The sequence below is a fragment of the Scyliorhinus torazame genome, chromosome 3 (assembly GCF_047496885.1).
Source record: "Scyliorhinus torazame isolate Kashiwa2021f chromosome 3, sScyTor2.1, whole genome shotgun sequence".
Taxonomy (NCBI): Eukaryota; Metazoa; Chordata; class Chondrichthyes; order Carcharhiniformes; family Scyliorhinidae; genus Scyliorhinus; species Scyliorhinus torazame.
The window spans coordinates 139,085,542-139,110,315 of NC_092709.1; the positions used below are offsets into that span (position 1 = coordinate 139,085,542).

The 24,774-nt window shown below is 48.2% G+C and overlaps 1 protein-coding gene across 2 annotated transcripts in view; it reads left to right on the plus strand.

Annotated features, from left to right (window-relative positions):
• Window positions 1-24,774, plus strand: part of arhgap24 (Rho GTPase activating protein 24) — a 606,798-nt gene that overhangs the window by 498,437 nt on the left and 83,587 nt on the right. Inside the window, exons 1-2 of one of the 2 annotated variants that reach the window (XM_072496253.1) lie at window positions 4,996-5,675; window positions 6,195-6,402. In XM_072496253.1, the coding sequence (XP_072352354.1) occupies window positions 5,564-5,675; window positions 6,195-6,402 (320 nt within the window). In that variant the 5' untranslated portion in view covers window positions 4,996-5,563. Of the gene's footprint in view, window positions 1-4,995; window positions 5,676-6,194; window positions 6,403-24,774 lie in introns of those variants that run through there. The other variant, XM_072496252.1, reaches the window with a different exon arrangement.

Below are 24,774 nucleotides of genomic sequence, written 5' to 3' on the forward strand. Positions count from 1 at the left end.
TCTCTTCAAACCCTCCTGATATGTAGCAATCAGGAATGTTCAACTAACACTCCTGCCCATATTTAAGCCAGGTCTCGATTATAGACATTATTTCATCAACATGTGTGGGAACCTGCACCTGCAACTTGTCAATCTTACTTGCAACATGTCTCACATGAACACAAGTCCATTCCAACACCATGCTAATAGGCTTCTTTCCTCCATCTATTTACTGTTATGCCTTCACTACTTTGTCCTTTTGTCGTGACCCCCTTGGGTTTCTATTCCGCTTGTCTCCCTTCTCTACCTCTCAATCCTGGTATCCCACCCCTGTCAAATTTACCTAAACCCAATCTCATTGGTCCCGGGACCCATTCAGGTGCAACCCGACAGAACTGACAAAAGATCGTTGACATGAAATGTTTGCTCATTCTTCTTCCTCTGCCTATACTGCCAAACATGCTGAGCTATTCCAACATTTTCAGTTTTTATCTCTGATTTCTAGCATCCACTGTATTTAGTTTTTGTACCAGTGATATGCCTATCCAGGCATAATGGAGGCAATAGAATATTTCCAGCTCATGCCAGTTGCTGTAGAAACAACTGTCTGTGCCCCCCAGCTATTGAATCCCCTATAACGACTACATTGCCACACCTTCCTCTATCTCCCTGGGCAGATGTATTTCTCATATGTTACAGATGTGCTTCTGACTGTACACCCCACCCCACCCACCCCCCACCACCCACCCCCACTGGCTGAGATGTCATTGCTGACACTGTATTCAACATTGAATACCGATTTGTGAGTCCCCACTCAGAAGGGTTACCGCACTGTCTAACCTGGCGTCCTGGACTCCCTTGTGGTCACCCACCATCTCCCAAACTCTCTTCAGCTGCAGAATGACTACCTTCTGTAACATGCTATCCAGAGAACTCTCCGGTCTATACTTTAAAAGTACCAGCTGTCTATCAAGCTTAAAACTCCCAGCTTGAACAGTTAGCTGTACCTCCTGCATAAATGGTTTTCCAGGTGTCATGCCCAGTACAGGAATGCCATATTATGAACTTTTAGTCAATACTTTTTACAATTGGACACAAACAAGCTGCTAAGATGACAGCTGCAAATCATGTGACTTTGGCATTTGGACTACAGACAGTATCAAGTCTCTGCCAAATACCCAATTTATTTTGGACATAGGTGAGTGTACTTCACATCCATTTGTGGAATTCACACATCTCATTATTTATGGATGTGTTAACACCTAAAGACTATGGGGTTTCCAGACTGTTTGTCTCCATATTTCATACTGGACAAAAGGGAAGATTGAAACTCAATGTCCACTATCACCTTCCACATCTAAACTAGACTGTATGGGCCTCAGAAATGTTGACCCAGCAGATATTTGATCGAAGCTGGTTTCAGGGACTGCACTCTTATTAGCCCAGGACCCATCAGAACCATCAGTCGTCAGTAAGTCTGACAACCAGACTTTGAAACTAGGAGCAAGCAATCAAGCAGCCAAAGTACTGAACTTGTTACAGTTTCAAAGTTCATCTCAGAATCAACCTCCTGGATATTTGACTAGAAGAAACTTCTCAACCTGCTGTGAACTCTTTCAAATCCATTCAAGAAATCATAGGCCTGCCATATGGGTGACCACAAATCGTAAATCAGAGACTGAGTTAACTGTAGTCTGTAAAGGGACACGTCTTTATCTGTATCCAATCTTTTGCATGTGTGCATGAGTGAGTCCAAGTGTGTGACATTGCATTAATTCGAGGTAAATGTGTAAGAGTAAATAACCTTCTTTATTTTAAACTTATGAAAGCTTGATGCTCAATTATTTAATTGAATACACAATCCAAGGGTAAGAAAAGACACACCTCTTTCCATACATAACATATTAATTACATGTAATAAGAGAGCACATACATTCTGTCGATGACATAAGATGCACAAAACATAAGCCACAACTGTCCTGTTTTGTTATCTGTCAGTGATTTCATATTGTTTAGTTAACTTTAATACTATTTAACTGCTTAGCTAACACTAAAACACTAACTCCAACAGTAAAACAAACCCTAAGTACTGAACAAATAAACCAACAAACTCATTGATCGTTAAATAAAATACTTAACATTAACAACTGAATGCTTATCCTAAATACTTTTCTATAATTGCTTGGGGACACTGTGTAACTGATGGTGACCACCACACCCACCTTTAATGACATTGGTACATTTCAAGTAATCTTGAGTGATCTCTGCCATCTAAATCAGGCTGCTTGTGGTCATAAATTCAACAGGGGATGAGCATATTTTACAGGAGAACTGGAGAATTTGTGGATTTTGGCATCGCAGTAAGGCAGCAGGAGATAGGTTCATACGAAGGATAAGGAACCTCCTTTGGGTCACCTGGAAGAAGGTGATACTACAAGATTCATCCTGCGGAATCAAGATTGCTTCTGTTGTACACTGGATTTCTGCCAATCCCTACTCCAATGGGCAAGCCAGTGAATTGACATAGGAAACCCCTGGGCAAATTTCTCACCAGACAGGTGCATCTGCAGCTGAAATAATTGTACAAATCTGCACAAGGAAATTCACTTACTTGCTTCTTTTACAAAGCTTTTGTTGTCCCCGCCCCTTTAAGTTTCCTGTTGACTTAGACCAAGCATGTTCCCACAGACTCCGGGCGGGATTCTCCACTCTCGCGCCGAAGTGGCCGCGCCGTCGTGAACGCCGTCGAGGTTCATGACAGCGCGAAACGGCCCCGGTCCCGACCGATTCAGACCCTGACAATGGGCCAGGATCGGGGCCGCGTCATCTACATGCGCCAGGCCTTGTCGCCCATGTAAAAGCGGCGCCGCATAGATGATGAGGCTGGCGCCGCATAACGGGCGTCATCCGTGCATGCGCGGACTGGCCGGCGCCAACCCGCGCATGCGTGGTTGCCGTCCTCTCTAAATCCGCCCCGCAAGAAGATGGCAGACGGATCTTGCGGGGCCGCGGTAGGAAGGAGGTCCTCCTTCAGAGAGGACGGCCCGACGATCGGTGGGCACCGATCGCGGGCCACCGCACATCTGAGGTACCCCCCCCCGGTGCAGGATCCCCCCCCCCGCAGGCCGCCCCCCCCCCCCCAGCGTTCACGCATCGCTCACGACTGCAGCGACCAGGTGTGGACGGCGCCGGGGGGAACCCGCCGTTTTGGCCTGGCCGCTCGGCCCATCCGGGCCTCAGAATAGCGGGGGTGCTGGAGAATCGCCATTTTGGGTGTCTCCGGCGATTCTCCGGCCTGCGGCCCGCGAAACTCGACCGGGCTGTTCCCATCGCTTGGGAGAATCGCAGGAGGGCGTCGGACCGGCGTCCCAGGAAATTTTGGCGGCCCAGGCGATTCTCCCAACCGGCGCGGGAGTGGAGAATCGCGCCCTCCGTCTTCCCTTCATTACCTCTCCAGTAGTTCACCAGGTGTGTGACCGATGCTTATCTAAGCTCTCGAAATTAGGGTCCTCTGGAATATTGTGTGTTCAGGTCCGGGGCCGGTTTCTCTCCTGATGCACTTTGTTGAATTTGTCATCAAAATTAATCCTTACAGGAAAATCAAACTTTATTAAACAAATTATCATCTGCATCCCTTGTTAGCTGAAAGTTACACATTTATACTGTTGATGTCAGTATTTCCTTGCTATCCATAGAATCCCTACAGTGCAGAGGGAGGCATTTGGTCCATCGAGTCTGCACCAACCCTCTGAAAGAGCACCCTACCTTAGTCCACTCCCTGGCCCTATCCCCATAACCCTACCTAATCTGCACATCCCTGGACACTAAGGGGCAATTTAACATGGCCAATCCATCTAACCTGCACATCTTTGGACTGTGGGAGGAAACCGGATCCGGCACCTGGAGAAACCCACACAGACATGGGGAGAACGTGCAGACTCCGTACAGACAGTCACCCTAGGCTGGAATTGAACCCGAATCCCTGATGCTGTGAGGCAGCAGTGCTAACCACTGTGAAACCATGCTATAAAATTTATGAAATATTGATAATGATGGAAATCTAATTGGGGATTACACATTTTATTTCTAATTCCTATGAGGGCTCCCAGATTTTCTGCCATTTCTTCATTTCTCTGGGAGCTTTTGCTGATCTTCTGCTGAAGTGGCGATCAAGGAACCTCTGTGAAAATCCTACCTCTACAGTTTACTGAAAGCTCTCAATAACACAAACTTAAAGAAGAATTAAAGGGGCAGCAAGTCCAGAGTGGTCTCCTGCACTAGTTCCAATCTCATAAAGCTATCAGAGTGGAATTTTCCTGATTGGTTCCCCCAATATTGGCCTTTCTTTTGCATCTCCCACCAGGATTACATGGATTTCAAGTGGGGTGTGCTGTCAGAAAATTGTGATACACAGGTTATTGTGTGAGATGGGCTGAAGCGTGTCTTCTGTTTTTGTTCATTAAAAGGAAATACTTTAACTCTTCAACACAATAACTAGGTGTGTGGCTATGTCCAATGAACCAAAAACGCTTTTCTGTTTTGTTTCTGTAATTTGGACCATCTCAGATATTTTCAGCAGAAAGAAATTGAAAGTGTTTTGGCACAAACTCAAGGTGACAGCAAAGAACACAACAGGCTGGTGCCTCGAGTATGGAAGTGATGTTTGTGAGCGTCAGGTGGCATATTGTGCAGTCATCTAGCATCAGACCATCTGCTTCTAGCCAGTGAGTGCCAGGCAATGCCCCTCACCTTCACAAAGGAGCTGAGATAACATTGCCCCTGCTCGAAGTAATTACTGCCAACACTGCTCCATTTAACATACACAGAATGCCAGCTCTAATTACAGACCATACCTCTCTATCAATCATTTACCTCCACGTGATCACATTATAGTTTACTGGCTGGGAGCTCAGAGAGTGGGAGAGGCCTTACGCTGGCTAGTTTATGTCAGTCCAAAGAAATAAGGTAATGAGGAGAAAGAAAGGATTGTTTTCATGCATATTTCCCTACAAGATTCTCTCCCTGATTAGATTCTAATGATATAAAAGGTCTGCGCCTTTGACTAATGACGGCAGATCAAGCAGGCTGCAGGACCAACACAAAAGAAAAGAAGGCAGTCGGGGGATACAAGCTGAATGCACTCTCTCTCTCTCTCTGAAGAGTTAGTGGATTGGCACTACCTATGCATGCCAAAGGGATCATTAATTGCCTGCTGGAAAGCTACCGCATGTGACTGCAGCTACAAGTCAAGTGAAAGTCAGTTCTCCTTTTGACCGAATATTTTCTGCCTCAGTTTCACTGCCGAAGGCAGCAAGTAACACAGCTAGACTGCAGAGCTGGAGTTGTTTCTCACAGAGGGCTTTTAAGTCGTCCCTCTCGAAGATGTCTGCCACTACAGTGAGCACACCGATGGGATTTTCAAGCTTTTCTTTGATGGCTAATTGTTTATGAGACATCACTTTTTTAAAAAAAAATTCTTTGTGTCTTTGGAGCCTGTTAATAATCACAACAACTTGTCCAGTTTGAAAAATAAATAGCTCCTGTGGACAACGTATCCAGCACAGGCAATGTTCAACACTTAGCAATGCCTGAGAATAAGAATATCATATTCTGCACGGCGAGTGCGTTGACATACCCCACTTTCCTCCCCAAAACTACCTACAGGAAAATAAAGCGATGTTTTAGCTTCAGAAAAGGTAAGTTTTGTTGGAGCGTGTGTCAGCAGCTGTGAAGGTTGCCAGTCTGTACATAACCCACCTCCTGGGTTTGAATGCTTTAACTTGTGGAAATTTCTTCACAGTGTGTGAAAATATATCTCCTCACTTGCAAGTGTTTTCCTCTGCATCGCAGCAAAGATGCATTGAGCTTTATACAAAGATCAGATGGGGCAATTAATTGATGAATAGTTTGTTGTGACCAGCAATAAACTTTGCATCGCAGATTGTCAGTAGTTGACCCTTTATTTTTGTGTGCTAAAGTGAATGCACACATTGGATGACTAAGGTGTTGTAAATCAGAAAGGTGAAGCATATCTTTGAGCTGAAGTTAGCTCTGATGGCCTAGTACTCAATAATTAAATTAGTGATATAACCACAGTGATTATATTTTCTACTACGAGCATTTCTCTCCTGTATTGTCTGTTTGGTCAGGTGTAGCTTCACCTGTAATCATTTGCTATCGGCTAAGTTGTTGTCTATGTGTTTGTGATTGAACAGGTATCTTTGGTCAGCGTCTTGAAGACACTGTACGATATGAACGCAGGTATGGCACACACATGGCACCAACACTTGTGGAACAGTGTGCAGACTTCATTCGCCAGAGAGGACTGAAGGAAGAGGGTCTTTTCCGGCTGCCTGGTCAGGCAAATCTAGTTAAGGAGTTACAAGAGGCCTTTGACTGTGGTGAGAAGCCATTGTTTGATAGGTAAGGATTGTAATATTCTGTTTATAGACATTTCTGAATGTCTGGTTGAATTGAGTTCTCTAAACTATTCCTCATATTCCAATGCACACTTTTGATTAAGTTTGAGAGAGAGAGAAAGGACTTGAATTTAAAAAGCACCCTTCATGACTACCAGGCATCTCAAAACGCCAATGAAGTACTTTTGAAGTGTAATCATCGTTGTAATGTAAGGAACACAGCAGCCAATTTGTGCACAGCAAACTCCAAAAAACAGTAATCTAATAATGACCGATGGTCTGTTTTTGTGATGCTTATTGAGGGCTATGTTTTCACCAGGACACCAGGGATAACACCCCTGTTCTTCTTTCAGATCATGTCATGGAATCTTTTCCAACCAATTGAAAGGGCAGGTGGGGCCTTAGTCTAAAGTCTTAACTGAAAAACAGCACCTCTGACAGTGCAGGACTCCTCCTTCAGCACTGAACTGGTCTGTCATTTTTATGTTCAAGTCCTGAATTGTGACTTTAACCCAGAATCTCTGACTCATAGGTGAGAGCTCCATCAACTGAGTCAAAGAGGATGCCTTTGTTGGCGATATTTCTTTCAGTGGAAACTGTGGGCACGATCTACCAGCCACGTCCCATCAGAACCGGGCATGACACAGCCGGTAGATCTCGGGAGAGGCTTCCCCCGGGAGTCCCAACGGCTGTTAAGCCTCGCGAGATCTAACCAGATCACACAATGGGCGGACCCAGTCTCTCACAATTAAGGGTGTTACAGAACCCACTTAGCCATGTACGCGCCGGATCTAACAGCCACCCGGAATCTATCGGCTTCGCTTTGGAGACCCTAGCTGGGCACCGTTCAGTACTGGTGACAGCCTGGTATTTCAGGTGCCAGCTAGGCACCTTGGCAATGTCAGCCTGTTACTCTGGCAGTGTCATCCTGACAGTGCCACCCTGGCAGTGCCAGGGTGCCCAGTTGTCAGTGCCAGGCTGGCAGTGGCACTGCCTGGTTTCCAGGCTGGCATTTTGCCCATGCCGGGATCGGGCCGTGGGTACCCCGCCCATGTGATGTGGGGTGCAGAGGGGCTCGATGACCCCCTTATAGGTGCTTTGGGGCTGTCCTGGGATTAAGTCTGGGACGGCATTTAAAAATGGTGGATGAACCTTGCTCACCGGAGCTCCTTAGTGCAGGAAATGACGCTGTGTGGCCTCAGCGGAGTTGGGGAGGGGAGCACTAAGTGCTGGGAACGACTCTGTTAATCCTGCTCAGAATGTTCTCTTTTATAAGTTAGATTGCGCCCTGTAATTTTAACTAACCATATTACTGAATTACAAGGCCTTGAATCTGGATTTGTGTTATTATTTATCATTACCATTATTTTATTTTTTAAAAATATATTTATTAAAGTTTTTTAACACAATTTTTCTCCCTTACAAACAATAACCCCCCCCCCCGGTAACAAAGAAAAACGAGAAATCGCGCAGAGCAAGATATATACATGGCAAAATGATATATTTACACAGCTTTGTACACTGGCCCTCACCCGTACGTGCCAGTTTCCCCAACCCTTCATGTTATCTCTTGCTTATCCACCCTCCCAGGCAGTCCCCCCTTTCCCCGCCCCCTCCCCCCCTCCCAGGATGTCCCCTCCAACCCCCCCCCCCCCCACCCCCCCCAAGGTTGCTGCTGCTGCTGACCGACCTTCCTCTAACGCTCCGCGAGGTAGTCTAGGAACGGTTGCCACCGTCTGTAGAACCCCTGCGCAGACCCTCTCAAGGCAAACTTAATCCTCTCCAACTTTATGAACCCAGCCATATCATTTATGGCTACATTATCGCCAACATTGAGAGCATTTAAAAGTTTATTGGATAAGCATATGGATGATAATGGCATAGTGTAGGTTAGATGGCTTTTGTTTGGGTGCAACATCGTGGGCCGAAGGGCCTGTACTGCGCTGTATCGTTCTATGTTCTATTTATCCAGGCCTCCAGGCTGGGGGGCTTCGCCTCCTTCCACATTAGCAAGATCCTTCGCCGGGCTACTAGGGACGCAAAGGCCAGAATGCCGGCCTCTTTCGCCTCCTGCACTCCCGGCTCGTCCACTACTCCAAATATTGCTAGTATCATTACCATTATTGATGTTGAATCAAACATTTGACTTTTCATTGCATAGTTTTGAATATTATACAACCGATACAGCTCATAAATTAAACATTTATCATTGTAAGTTAAGATGAACAGTTTCCTTACAAGCTGGATAGTTTGTTTTGTTGAACAAAGTGATTGAGGGACAGAAGAAATGGGTGGTATTTGTCTGAACTCTGGTCGAATGTGTTGCGTGCTATTTTCCAGTTCTGTATATTACTATCTTCCTAAACGTTTTAGTTACAAGCTGAATGGTTAATAAATGTAAGAATACTTGAAAGGCCTTTCTAAGGCCATAAACATTGTATTGAACCAGGTCCCTGTGTCGTAATTGTCGAGGAGATTGTAAGTGAGAAGATATTGCTGTCTTTCCATTAGGTTTGATGTGAAAGCTTTCAGAGCTATGAAGATTTTTAACCATTCTGTCCAGCATTCAATGATTTTCCCTCTAATCAGCGTACTAACATCCGTACACATTAAAACAGCCTAATGTAGCGAAGTATGAAAAGAGTTTCAGACCGATTCGATGAACAGGCAGGATATGAAGAAATCTATTCAATCTGATAATACAGGTTCCCTTCTGACTCATTCATTATCTTGTTTGTTAATCATTCACAAACCATCTTCTTCAGCAGATTGCTTTTTAATGTAAAATTAATTGCTGCAAAGTATTAGTCCACAGTTTCCAAACAAAAATCATCTGAAGTTACAATTCTCAAGTTCTCAAAGCCAGAGTCAAGATTGTTATTCATGGTCCTGCCTTAGCCGAATGAATTTTATCCCAAATTTGAAAAAGTAAGCAAAGCTGTATTGTCCAGTAAGCTTGGCAAAGTTCGAACAGAAGCTTTAAGGCACAGAAGCAGCTTGAGGATATATGAACCAGTCTAAATAAAATGTGGAAGGCAGTTAAGAGAAAGGAAATGAGGGAGGATCTGTTTCAAAGCAGTCAATGCAAATATACATGGAAGCTTGGCAGGAGATGAGAAAATTGTTGGAGCTCAGGACAAGATGGCTGACCAAACCGGACGAGCAAGTCAACAAAGATGAAAATAAATCATGCAACAGAAAATTAACTTCTAATTTAATAAGTGAGTTAATAATATACTCTGCTGGAAGAAATTGCGGGGGGGAGAAAAAATATCTTGAATGTAATTAATTATACAAGTTGAGCATCGTTTATCCTAATTTCCGAAAAATTCCAAAAACTACACTTTTATTCGAGCGCCGACATGACATCACAAGTGGTAAATCACACAAGGCTCTAGGAAGGTTCCCAGGTGATGTGCAAGTCCCTACTTGCCACACTTGCGCAGTTCTCAGTGTGCCGCATATGCACAGTTCCCAATGCTCTGCACATGCACGGTTCCCAACACACGCCGCACATGTGCAGTTCCCAATGCTCTGCAGATGCACAGTTCCCAACACACGCCGCACATGCGCAGTTCCCAACGCACGCTGCACATGCGCAGTTCCCAACGCACTGCACATGCGCAGTTCCCAACGCACGCTGCACATGCACAGTTCCCAACGCACTGCACATGCGCAGTTCCCAACGCACGCTGCACATGCGCAGTTCCCAACGCACGCTGCACATGCGCAGTTCCCAACGCACGCTGCACATGCGCAGTTCCCAACGCACACTGCAATGCGCAATTCCCAATGTGCCACACATGCGCAGGTCCCAATGTGCTGCGGATGCAGATATATTCCCAAATTCCAAAATCCAATATACACTCGACCCCAAGCATTCCGGATAAGGAATGCTCAACCTGTACATCAATAAATTGTCTCACACATCGTGATGAAATACATAAGCAAAAAATAATTGAAATATGAATTTATTAAAATCAGCAGTACCCTTAATGGCCAAATTGCAAAAGCTGTTGCCATGATTTTCCAAAGTGATTATGCACCAGGTAGTGACCATTAGTTGGCTATTGTGTCACATTAATAATGGTATATTGTGAATAATATTTATCAACCAGCATTTATACATTTACAGGGCACGATTGTTATACAATGCTTTTTCAAACTGATATGTACCAGTATTCTGGATTTCTTTGGGCCAGTCTGGTTTTACTGTGTTTAATACTGAAGGAGACCAAAACAACCCACTCCAATTTACTTCCATCAGCATATTGTCTTCAATTGAAAATGTGTTACTAAGAGAGGCAAACAGACCTACTTTGGTGAGTGGCCCAAACTGAGTGTGATACTGGTGTTGTGAGGCAGAACAGAAAGGAACAAATTAAATTTCTCTTTCAGTCTCATTACCATATTTCATCTGGACTATGGGCACCAAGCAGGTGCCTCATGTAGCTCGACTAGCTGGGTCCGAGTATCATGGATCAGTATTTGAGGAGCAAGTGGAGATCAGCATTTATTTTGTAGATCCAAGTGGAGCAATCGTGCTGCTGCCACAAGAAAGCAAAATGACCAGGGCCGGAATTTTTCAGATGATGGAGGCTCGCCTCCCACCATCCCAAGATTCGGTGGAGAACACATCCCCACGGACTTCGACAGGCCTCCTGCCATTTTATGTTTAAATGAGAGGAAATTGGCAGAAGACGAGACTTCCATCCATACTTCCATCCAGGGCAACACGGTAGCACAAGTGGATAGCACTGTGGCTTCACAGTGCCAGGGTCCCAGGTTCGATTCCCCGCTGGGTCACTGTCTGTGCGGAGTCTGCGCATTCTCCCCGTGTCTGCGTGGGTTTCCTCCGGGTGCTTCGGTTTCCTCCCACAGTACAAAGACGTGCAGGTTAGGTGGATTGGTTAGGTGGGTCGGTGCAGACTCGATGGGCCAAACGGCCTCCTTCTGCACTGTATGTTCGATGGATGGAGGTCCCGCCTTGGAGAGCTGTCAGTCAATCAGATTCACCCTTGGGGAGGGGAGCGTGGGGGATGCCCAAGGATATTGTGGTGGGAGGAGGTGTGGGTGAATGAGTGGGTAATCGGGGGATAGGCCATTGGGGGGGACGGTGGAGAGGTCCTGAGGTGTCCAGTCCATGAGTGGAGGATGCACCCTGTCAGATGGGGGCCTCCGACGGAGGCACGTATCCCCTCTCCCATAACTTCTCATCTGAGATCGAGGATCGTGGGCAGCACAGTAGTACAGTGGTTAGCACTGTTGCTTCACAACACCAGGGTCCCGGGTTCGATTCCCTGCTTGGGTCACTGTCTGTGTGGAGACTGCACGTTCTTCCTGTGTCTGCGTGGGTTTCCTCCGGGCGCTCCGGTTTCCTCCCACAAGTCCCGAGAGACGTGCGTGTTAGGTGAATTGGACAGTCTGAATTCTCCTTCAGTGTACCTGAACAGGCGCCGGAATATGGCGACTTGGGGCTTTTCACAGTAACTTCATTGCAGTGTTAATGTAAGCCCACTTGTGATACTAATAAAGATAGAGTGAATTTTCCAGTTCCCACCCTCAGTTATCCAACGTCCGCCAACCTGAAAATTGAGTCTGGGTGGGTAAAGGCCCTTAAGTGGTTATTAACTGGACAATTAAGGGCCTTCATGGGGGCAAGGAGAGGCTTTCCATCTGAAATCCTGCCACCCCACTATAAAATTGTATCTGGGTAGGGGGCAGGTGGAATCTCAGAGGAAATCCTGTCCATGCAATTTCACGCTCCCCCTGCCTCCCCCCCCCCACCCACCTTAAAACCTGCCAGTTTAATAACAGATAATAAAATTCAGGCCCAGGTTTTGAAGCCACTTTTTGATTGGCCTCTGACAGCTTCTTTAAGAACCATCGCTCAGGCATTTCCAAAACCAGAAATGCTAATCAGATCAAGCTAACTGTGTAAACAAATTGAGGAGTCCAGTCCGCGCCAAGCACAGGACTATTATTTCAATGTTGAAATGAAGCCTCGGCTCGTTTCAGGCAGCCAACCGATGTGCCAAAAATAGGCCCCAACTAATTTAGCAACAGCTCAAATGCCTTTGCTCCTTCCTTGCTAAACTAATCATTGTGTCCAGTTTATGATTTTAAAACCAGCGCACCAATATTAAATTTAGGTCCCATGTCACTTTGATACTTACCTGATTGATGACAGGACATACATACCCAAATTAACTGTTCCATCATGATTTGTAAAGACTATCTCCACAATGATCTATCAAATCAATATTATCAACTTCTTCCTGTAATTTGGATGATTCTCAGTTAAATGAAGCACTCAATTCTAAACACTGACTCTGATCCAATTTCAACCCAATTTGTTCAAAATGGCTGTCGTCACACAGCAAGAGAGACATTTGCTAGGTCATTAATCCAACCAAAGGATGAAAGTTGGTGACAATTGTAATATCATATGATTCCCTGCATGTGGACTTGAGTTGCAAATAAATGGACCATTGCTTCTAATGTTTGCAATGCTTCCTCTAATTTACATATCCAACTGCCTCTTGGAATGTTCCACTGTCCCTTCTGTCAAGATTATATAGTGCCTTTTCTGCCAATTAAAAAGAAGCACCTGGCATAATTTGTATAATCACGAGTGATCATTGAGAGAGATGCAAGCACAACAATTGAAAAGAGCTCATAAATTTCCACAATTGTCAGCATTTTCAACATGCTCCTCGTCTATTGTTAGATTGGCAATGGATAGTAATATATCCATACCTATTTGTAAGTCATGGGTCCAAATGTCTTGTTGGAGGATTGAGACTATGATGTCCTGAGGGAGTGTTAGACTGTCAGAGGTATTGAGGTGGAGATTCAGCACAGGCGGCAGAAGAGGATTCTGGGAGAAATCAACTCAGTCACATTCACTGTACTGTGGGTAGCCAAAGAACCCCTCCAGTGACAAACAGGAGGAAGCTCATCCAGTAGAGGCAGCAGAAGAGGATTCTGGGAGACGTCATCTCAGTCACCTCCACTGTAGGTAACCAAGGAATTGGAGTCAAGGAGCGGTTCAGCCCGAAGCACTACATTAGTGTTTCTCTCCCTCCTCCTAACCAAAAAAGAAGGCACTGTGAGCACAAGCAAGGATATCACGGCCAGCAGGTAGGTGATTGGGTGGTGACTGGTAAGTAGTTTATATTTTTTATTTTCAATTTTCTTTTCTCTTATTCTCTTTTTTTTTCAAGAAAATATTTTATTGAGGCATTTATAATTTTAACAATTTCAACATTAAATTTCAACAAAAAAACAGCAATATAACCAACAAACCCCCACCCGCCGAGCATAAACCCCAGGCAACATGGCTTAGACAAACAGTGCCACCATCCTCAGCCACCCCTCCGTTGGTTCTCCTGCCCTTACTCGTCTCTCCCATGCCTCCCCTTTCCCCTCCCTCCACACCTATCCTCCACACCTATCCTCCACTCGCTCAAAGAACCTGCTCATCTGGGCCACAGTCATGTGTGCCCTGTGGACCACCTTAAACTGCAGCAGGCTGATCCTAGCGCACAATGAGGATGCATGAACTCTCCTCAGGGCCTCCTCGCATAACCTGGCCTCCACACCCAGCTCGTCTTCACAGTTTCTTCTGACCTCTCCTATCGGGGCTCCCTCCCACTCCATCAGCTCCTTATAGATCTCTGAGACCTTCTGCTCTCCTACTCCTGTTCTTGACACCATCTTATCCTGTAGGCCCTGGAGTGGCAGGTGCGGGAAGGCCGAAAGCTACCTCCGCACAAAATCCCTTACTTGGAGATACCGGAACCCTTTCTCCCATGGTAACTCAAACTCCTCCTCCAGCCTAGGCTCGGGAAACACTCATCAATAAAGAGAGCCCCAAGGGCAGCATGGTGGCGCAGTGGGTTAGCACTGTGGCCTCACGGCGCCGAGGATCCAGGTTCGATCCCAGCTCTGGGTCACTGTCCGTGTGGAGTTTGCACATTTCTCCCCGTGTTTGCGTGGGTTTCGCCCCCACAACTCAAAGATGTGCAGGCTAGGTGGATTGGCCACACTAAATTGTCCCTTAATTGGAAAACATGAATTGGGTACTCTAAATCTATTTAAAAAAGTAAAATAAAGAGAGCCCCAAATCTCTCGATCCCTACCCGCTTCCACCTCCAAAACCCCCCCGTCCAGCCCCCCTGGAGCGAACCGGTAGTTATCATATATCGGTGCCCACACCGATGCCCCCTCTAATCCCATGTGCTGCCTTCACTATTGCCACACCGTCAGGGTTGCCAACAGTACCGGGCTTGTGGAGTACCGAGCCGGCGAGAACGGCAGAGTTGCCATTAACAATGCCCCCAAACTTGTGTCCTTACATGATGCCACCTCCACCCGCTCCCACAATGATCCTTCCCCCACTATCCACTTCCTGACCATCACAATATTCGCCACCCAATAGTAATTAATGAAATTCGGAAGAGCCAGCCCCCCCCCCATGCTCACAGCCGCTCCAGCAGCACCTTTTTCACCCGCAGGGTTTTACCCGCCCAAACAAATCCCGAGATCTCTGCATTCACCTTTTCGAAGAATGCCTTGGGGATAAAAATTGGGAGACTCTGGAAAACAAAGAAAAACCTCAGGAGGACTGTCATTTTAACTGTCTGAACCCGCCCTGCCAACCCGGGAGCGCATCCCACCTCTGAAGCCCCCCCCTCATCTGATCTACCAACCGACCAAAATTCAGTTTATGCAGCTGCTCCCAATCCCGCGCCACCTGGATACCCAAATATCAAAAACTCCCTCCCACCACCTTGAACAGCATCTCACCCAATCTATTCTCCTGCCCCCTCACCTGGATCGCAAAGACTTCCCTCTTACCCATATTCAGTTTGTATCCCGAAAACAGGCCGATTTCCTCTACAGCCCCATAATCCCTCCAATCCCCCCCAGCAGATCCGATATGTACAGAAGTAGATTGTTCGTGTACAGCGAGGCCCTGTGCTCCACCCTTCCCGTATCATCTCCTGCCAGACCCTCGACATTCTCAATGCCAATGCCAACGACTCTATAGCCAAGACAAACAACAGTGGGGAAAGTGGACATCCCTGCCTCGTCCCCCGGTGTAACCTGAAGTAATCCGATCTCACCCGATTCGTCCGCACACTCGCCACCGGTGCCTGGTATAGCAATTGCCCCTGGATCTCCCATAAGTATTCCCACTCTACCCGATCAAAGGCCTTCTCTGCATCAATGGCCACCACCACCTCAAACTCGCGCCCCTCTGGAAGCATCATGATTACATTAAGCAACCTCCTAATGTTGGTCACCAAATGCCGCCCCTTAACGAACCCCGTCTGGTCCTCGCTAATTACCCCTGGGATGCAGTCTTCGATCCTTGTGGCCAGGATCTTCACCGTTAATTTTGCACTAACATTTAACAGGGAGATCGGCCTGTATGACCCAGAGTTTTCTGGGTCCTTATCCCGCTTTAAAATGAGGGAGATCGATGCCTGTGACAACATCGGTGGGGCGGGGAGCACTCCTAACTCCTTTGCTTCATTGAAGCCCTTTCCAACAGCGGCCCCAACATCCCCGAGAACTTTCACCGAGTACCCGTCCAGTCCCAGGGCCTTACCCAATTGTATCGCCTCCAACCCCTCTACTACTTCTACAAGCTCAATTGGGGCCCCCAGGCCCCCCACTAGCTTCTCATCAACCTTTGGGAACTCTAACCCTCCCAGAAACCACCTCATCCCCTCCTCCCCAGCTGGGGGTTCCAACTTATGCAATTTGCTATAAAACTCCCTAAACACCCCATTCACGCCCGCCGGATCCAATATTGTATTCCCACCTGTGTCCTTCACTTTCCCAACCTCTCTCACCGCCTCCCGCTTCCTCAACTGGTGCTAACATCCTGCTGGCTTTCTCCCCATACTCATATACCGCCCCCCTCACCCTTCTCAACTGCTCTCCGCCTTACCCGTGGATAACAGCCCGGATTCCATTTGCAACCTCTCGCGTTCCTTTAACAGCCCTTCCTTCGGGGCCTCTGCATATCTCCTGGTCACCTGCAGGATTTCTTCCACTAGCCTTTCTATCTCCACCTGCTCCGCCTTCTCCCTGTGTGCCCGAATCGAAATAAACTCCCCCCTGACCACTGCCTTCAGTGCCTCCCAACCCGTACCTGCCGACATTGCCCCCCGTATCATTCATCTCTACATACCCCAGAGTGGCCTTCCTCACCCGCTCACACACCTCTTCCTCCGTTAACAATCCCACATCCAGCCTCCATTGCGAGCGCTGGCTCCCCCCCCTTTCTCACTCGTAAATCCTCACAGTGCGGGGCATGGTCCGACACCACTATTGTCTAATACTCGACATCTACCACCCCTGCCAACAATGTCTTATCCAATACGAAGAAATCTATTCGAGAGTACACCTTGTGTACATGGGAGTAAAACGAAAATTCTTTCACCTTTGGCCTCCCAAATCTCCACGGATTCACCCACCCTGTGCTCCATGAACCCCCAAAGCTCCTTGGCTGTAGCCGACACCCTCCCCGACCTTGAGGTCGACCGGTCCAGTTTCGGATCCAGGACCGTATTAAAGTCCCCCCCATAATCGGTCGTGAGAGTCTAGGTCCGGAATCTTCCCCATCACCCGTCTCATAAATTCCACATCGTCCCAGTTCAGGGCCTAGCTGTTTACTAACACCACCGGCACCCCCTCCAATTTCCCACTTACCATAACGTACGTCCCCCAGAGTCCGTCACTGTATTTCCCAACTCGAACGCCACCCTCTTACTGACCAAAATTGCCACCCACTTCGTTTTAAAGTCCAATCCTGAATGGAATACTTGCCCAATCCATTCCTCCCTCAGACTAATCTGGTGCCCCACCTTCAGGTGCGTCTCTTGTGGCATGGCTACATCCGCCTTCAGTCGCTTTTAAGTGTGCGAACACACGGGCCCTCTTGACTAGCCCATTCAATCCTCGCTCATTCCACGTGACCAGCCTGGTTGGGAGGCACCCTGCAGGGTCGCTCACTGCCCCTCCGCCATTTCCACATGCATCGGAGGCCCCGCACCAGCTTCAACCGACTGATTCCCTCGTTTTCGACCGCTTCTAGCCCTCCGCTCATACACCAGAGGACCAATCTCTTTGACTCACTCTCTTGCACCTCTTTTCTGCCTCACATCCACCTGTCAACCGGGGAAATAGTCAGAAAATAACGCCACGAGCGGGAGCCACCAAATGTGCGATCACTCACTCCAAGGCCGCCTCTGGAAGTCTTCTCTTATTCTCTTTTGGCATTGTTGTAAAGTTAACTTAAGGGTTAAGTCATGGCAGGAGATCCCAGACTCTGTGCGAAGTGGGAATTCAGGGACCCTCCCAGTGTCCCAGGCTCCTTCACATGCAGGAAGTGTGTCCAACTGCTTGATGTTTCTCGAGCTGCAGGTGGATTCACTTCGGAGCATCCGCGATGCTGAGGAAATCGTGGATCACACCGCATATAAAAATTACTGAGGAAGATAAGGATGGATGACACCAGACAGAGGAAGAGTAGGAAGGCAGTGCAGGTGTCCCCTGCAGTCATCTCCCTCCAAAACAGATATATCGATTTGGAAAGTGTTGGTGGAGATGGCTCATGGGTGAAGGCAGCAGCAGCCAGGTTCATGGCACTGTGGCTGGCTCTGCTGCACAGGCGGGCAGGAAAAAGAGTGGCAGAGTATAGTCATACGGGATTTAATTGTAAACGGAATAGACATGACGAGTTGCCTCCCTGGTGCAAGGGTCAAGGCTGTCTCGGAGCAGCTGCAGGACATTCTGGGGGGGCGGGGTGAATAGCCAGCTGTCGTGGTGCATATAGGCACCAACAATAGAGGTTAAAAAAATGGGATGAGATCCTACAAGCTGAATTTAGGGAGTTAGGAGTTAAACTAAAAAGCAGGACCTCAAAGGTAGTAATCTCAGGATTGCTGCCAGTGTCACTTGCTAGTCAGAGTAGGAATGGCAGTATGGCTAAGATGGATATGTGGCATGAGGGATGGTGCAAGAGGGAGGGATTCAAATTCCTGGTACATTGGAACCGGTTCTGGGGGAGGTGGGACCAGTACAAATTGGATGATCTGCACCTGGGCAGGACAGGAACCAATGTCCAAAGGGGCATGTTTGCTTGTGCTGTTGGGGAAGGTTTAAACTAATAGGGCCGGGGGATTGAAACCGATGCAGTAAGTCGGAGGGAAGTAAGGTGGAGACAGAAACAAAAGGTAATAAAGGGAAAAGTGGAAGGCAGGGTAACTAAAGACAAAAATCAAAAAGGCCACATTACATCATAATTCTAAAAGGGCAAGAAATGTCAAAAAACAAGCCTGAATGCTCTGTGTCTCAATGCAAGGAGCGTTTGTAATAAGGTTGATGAATTAACTGCACTGACAAACATTGACGGATATGATGTAATTGGGATAATGGAGACCTGGCTCCAGGGTGACCAAGGATGGGAACTCAACATCCAGCGATATTCAATATTCAGGAAAGATAGAAGGAAAGGACAGGGAGGTGGGGTAGCATTGCTGGTTAAACCAAACCCCAGAAGGCCAGAGGAAATGCTTCAAATCTCCTTGAAAAAGTGCAACATCCCCACGAACATCTAGGAATCCCTGGTCCAAAACCGCCCAAAGTGGATGAAAATCATCCGGGAAGGAGTTGAACATCTTAGTTTCATCAGCGAGGGCGAGCTTAAACCAAGTGTCAACAGCAAAAGGAATGTGTGGTGACCCAGGCACCCCGCCTGCTCCCCAATCACCTGCCCCACCTGTGACAAGAGATTATGGGTCACACATTGGACTCCTGAGTTACCTCAGAACTTTTAGTGTGGAAGCAAGTCATCCTCAACTCTGAGTGACTGATTAAGAAGGAGGAGAATCTCTGGGATGTCCTAACTCATTACTTTATTCCAGTTATATATTTATCATATCTTTACTGAAAGACTCTTGGGATTTCCAAATGGCCCTAATGAAGTTGAGTTTTAATTTGCTACTGGCACCACCATGGGTAAGTATCCACACAGTAGATATTGTTCAAACGTGGCAGCCATTTTTCTTGACAACACTCAGTCAACAATGGACAGAGGGCCAGCCATTTTGAGAAAACTGGTCCCAAAGAGGTGGGCAGCCAATTAAGCTCATTCCTGAGTTGGACAAGGAAGATTAGACAAGGCTCTTGCAAGTCTTGATAGCCAGTCAGTGATCTTTGAAGGCAAATGTCCGACTATGAACTGACACTAGGGAAGCCGAGGGTCAGGTCCAGGCAAATTGCAGACTCTGTTGAGTGGTCTGCAATTTGACGTGTGAAGATGACTATGTGAAGATGAGGTGTGAAGTTTCAGTTGGGGCGATGGATAGTTACAAGGTAGCGAGGAAGGATCTAAAGAGAGAGCTAAGACGAGCAAGGAGGGGACATGAGAAGTATTTGGCAGGTAGGATCAAGGAAAACCCAAAAGCTTTCTATAGGTATGTCAGGAATAAGCGAATGACTAGAGACAGAGTAGGACCAGTCAAGGACAGGGATGGGAAGTTGTGTGTGGAGTCTGAAGAGATAGGCGAGATACTAAATGAATATTTTTCGGGAAAAGATAATGTTGTGGAGGAGAATGCTGAGACCCAGGCTAATAGAATAGATGGCATTGAGGTACGTAGGGAAGAGGTGTTGGCAATTCTGGACAGGCTGAAAATAGATAAGTCCCCGGGTCCTGATGGGATTTATCCTAGGATTCTCTGGGAGGCCAGGGAAGAGATTGCTGGACCTTTGGCTTTGATTTTTATGTCATCATTGGCTACAGGAATAGTGCCAGAGGACTGGAGGATAGCAAATGTGGTCCCTTTGTTCAAAAAGGGGAGCAGAGACAACCCCGGCAACTATAGACCGGTGAGCCTCACGTCTGTAGTGGGTAAAGTCTTGGAGGGGATTATAAGAGACAAGATTTATAATCATATAGATAGGAATAATATGATCAGGGATAGTCAGCATGGCTTTGTGAAGGGTAGGTCATGCCTCACAAACCTTATCGAGTTCTTTGAGAAGGTGAGTGAACAGGTAGACGAGGGTAGAGCAGTTGATGTGGTGTATATGGATTTCAGTCAAGCGTTTGATAAGGTTCCCCATGGTAGGCTATTGCAGAAAATACGGAGGCTGGGGATTGAGGGTGATTTAGAGATGTGGATCAGAAATTGGCTAGCTGAAAGAAGACAGAGGGTGGTGGTTGATGGGAAATGTTCAGAGTGGAGTTCAGTTACAAGTGGCGTACCACAAGGATCTGTTCTGGGGCCATTGCTGTTTGTCATTTTTATCAATGACCTAGAGGAAGGCGCAGAAGGGTGGGTGAGTAAATTTGCAGACGATACTAAAGTCGGTGGTGTTGTCAACAGTGTGGAAGGATGTAGCAGGTTACAGAGGGATATAGATAAGCTGCAGAGCTGGGCTGAGAGGTGGCAAATGGAGTTTAATGTAGAGAAGTGTGAGGTGATTCACTTTGGAAGGAATAACAGGAATGCGGAATATTTGGCTAATGGTAAAGTTCTTGGAAGTGTGGATGAGCAGAGGGATCTAGGTGTCCATGTACATAGATCCCTGAAAGTTGCCACCCAGGTTGATAGGGTTGTGAAGAAGGCCTATGGAGTGTTGGCCTTTATTGGTAGAGGGATTGAGTTCCGGAGTCAGGAGGTCATGTTGCAGCTGTACAAAACTCTGGTACGGCCGCATTTGGAGTATTGCGTACAGTTCTGATCACCACATTATAGGAAGGACGTGGAGGCTTTGGAGCAGGTGCAGAGGAGATTTACCAGGATGTTGCCTGGTATGGAGGGAAAATCTTATGAGGAAAGACTGATGGACTTGATGTTGTTTTCGTTGGAGAGAAGAAGGTTAAGAGGAGACTTAATAGAGGCATACAAAATGATCAGGGGGTTGGATAGGGTGGACAGTGAGAGCGTTCTCCCGCGGATGGAAATGGCTAGCACGAGGGGACATAGCTTTAAACTGTGGGGTAATAGATATAGGACAGAGGTCAGAGGTAGGTTCTTTACGCAAAGAGTAGTGAGGCCGTGGAATGCCCTACCTGCTACAGTAGTGAACTCGCCAACATTGAGGGCATTTAGAAGTTTATTGGATAAACATATGGATGATAATGGCATAGTGTAGGTTAGATGGCTTTTGTTTCGGTGCAACATCGTGGGCCGAAGGGCCTGTACTGCGCTGTATCGTTCTATGTTCTATAAGCCGAGGGTCAGGTCCAGGCAAATTGCAGACTCTGTTCAGTGGACATATAGCTTGCTGTCATATTCATACTTGAAGAACAGTCATTTAAATAAAGTACCAGAAGCTTCAGATGCCTGTGAAGCTTGATGAGCTGAGGAGAAAAATGAAAGGAAAAAAAAGAGAAGCGAAGATAATAGAAAATTTGGGCGGGAATTATTAGGATTCGCTTTTCCAGCTGACAGCGCACCCCACCCATGGGTTTCCCGGCAGGGTGGAGTGGCTTCAATGGGAAATCCCTTTGACAAGCGGCAGGAAGAGAGAATCCAACTGTCAGCGAACGGTGCGCTGCCGAGAAACACAGTCAGAATCCCACTGCCGGCGAACGCGGCACTGCCGAGAAACACACAGTCAGAATCCCACTGTCAGCGAACGGTGCGCTGCCGAGAAACACAGTCAGAATCCCACTGCCGGCGGGCGAACGGTGCACTGCCGAGAAACACAGTCAGAATCCCACTGCCACCGAACGGTGCGCTGCCGAGAAACACAGTCAGAATCCCACTGCCAGCGAACGGTGCGCTGCCAAGAAACACAGTCAGAAACCCACTGCAAGCGAATGGTGCGTTATCGAAAAACAGTCAGAATCCCACTGCCAGCGAACGGTGCGCTGCCGAGAAACACAGTCAGAATCCCACTGTCAGCGAACGGTGCGCTGCCAAGAAACACAGTCAGAAACCCACTGCAAGCGAATGGTGCGTTACCGAAAAACAGTCAGAATCCCACTGCCAGCGAATGGTGCGTTACCGAAAAACACAGTCAGAATCCCACTGCAAGCGAACGGTGCGCTGCCGAGAAACACAGTCAGAATCCCACTGCCAGCGAACGGTGCACTGCCGAGAAACACAGTCAGAATCCCACTGCCAGCGAACGGTGCACTGCCAAGAAACACAGTCAGAATCCCACTGCCGGCGGTCGGTGCACTGCCGAGAAACAGTCAGAATCCCACTGCCAGCGAACGGTGCGCTGCCGAGAAACACACAGTCGGAATCCCACTGCCAGCGAACGGTGCGCTGCCGAAAAACAGTCAGAATCCCACTGCCAGCGAACGGTGCACTGCCGAAAAACACAGTCAGAATCCCACTGCCAGCGAACGGTGCGCTGCCGAGAAACACAGTCAGAATCCCACTGTCAGCGAACGGTGCGCTGCCAAGAAACAGTCAGAATCCCACTGTCAGCGAACGGTGCGCTGCCAAGAAACACAGTCAGAAACCCACTGCAAGCGAATGGTGCGTTACCGAAAAACACAGTCAGAATCCCACTGCCAGCGAATGGTGCGTTACCGAAAAACACAGTCAGAATCCCACTGCAAGCGAACGGTGCGCTGCCGAGAAACACAGTCAGAACACCACTGCCAGCGAACGGTGCACTGCCGAGAAACACAGTCAGAATCCCACTGCCAGCGAACGGTGCACTGCCAAGAAACACAGTCCGAATCCCACTGCCGGCGGTCGGTGCACTGCCGAGAAACACAGTCAGAATCCCACTGCCAGCGAACGGTGCGCTGCCGAGAAACACACAGTCAGAATCCCACTGCCAGCGAACGGTGCGCTGCCGAAAAACAGACAGTCAGAATCGCACTGCCAGCGAACGGTGCGCTGCCGAGAAACACACAGTCAGAATCCCATTGCCAGCGAACGGTGCGCTGCCGAGAAACACAGTCAGAATCCCACTGCCAGCGAACGGTGCGCTGCCGAGGAACACAGTCAGAATCCCACTGCCAGCGAACGGTGTGCTGCCGAGAAACACAGTCAGAATCCCACTGCCAGCGAACGGTGCGCTGCCGAGAAACACAGTCAGAATCCCACTGCCAGCGAACGGTGCGCTGCCGAGAAACACAGTCAGAATCCCACTGCCAGCGAACGGTGCGCTGCCAAGAAACACAGTCAGAATCCCACTGCCAGCGAACGGTGCACTGCCGAGAAACACAGTCAGAATCCCAATGCCAGCGAACGGTGCACTGCCAAGAAACACAGTCAGAATCCCACTGCCAGCGAACGGTGCACTGCCGAGAAACACAGTCAGAATCCCAATGCCAGCGAACGGTGCACTGCCGAGAAACACAGTCAGAATCCCACTGCCAGCGAACGGTGCACTGCCGAGAAACACAGTCAGAATCCCAATGCCAGCGAACGGTGCGCTGCCAAGAAACACAGTCAGAATCCCACTGCCAGCGAACGGTGCACTGCCAAGAAACACAGTCAGAATCCCACTGCCAGCGAACGGTGCACTGCCGAGAAACACAGTCAGAATCCCAATGCCAGCGAACGGTGCACTGCCGAGAAACACAGTCAGAATCCCACTGCCAGCGAACGGTGCGCTGCCGAGAAACACACAGTCAGAATCCCACTGTCAGCGAATGGTGCACTGCCAAGAAACACAGTCAGAATCCCACTGCCAGCGAACGGTGCGCTGCCGAGAAACACAGTCAGAATCCCACTGCCAACGAACGGTGCGCTGCCGAGAAACACAGTCCGAATCCCACTGCCGGCGGTCGGTGCACTGCCGAGAAACACAGTCAGAATCCCACTGCCAGCGAACGGTGCGCTGCCGAGAAACACACAGTCAGAATCCCACTGCCAGCGAACGGTGCGCTGCCGAAAAACAGACAGTCAGAATCGCACTGCCAGCGAACGGTGCGCTGCCGAGAAACACAGTCAGAATCCCACTGCCAGCGAACGGTGCGCTGCCGAGAAACACAGTCAGAATCCCACTGCCAGCGAACGGTGCACTGCCAAGAAACACAGTCAGAATCCCAATGCCAGCGAACGGTGCGCTGCCGAGAAACACACAGTCAGAATCCCACTGTCAGCGAATGGTGCACTGCCGAGAAACACAGTCAGAATCCCACTGCCAGCGAACGGTGCGCTGCCGAGAAACACAGTCAGAATCCCACTTCCAGCGAACGGTGCGCTGCCGAGAAACGCAGTCAGAATCCCACTGCCAGCGAACGGTGCGCTGCCGAGAAACACAGTCAGAATCCCACTGCCAGCGAACGGTGCGCTGCCGAGAAACACAGTCAGAATCCCACTGCCGGCGAACGGTGCACTGCCGAGAAACACAGTCAGAATCCCACTGCCAG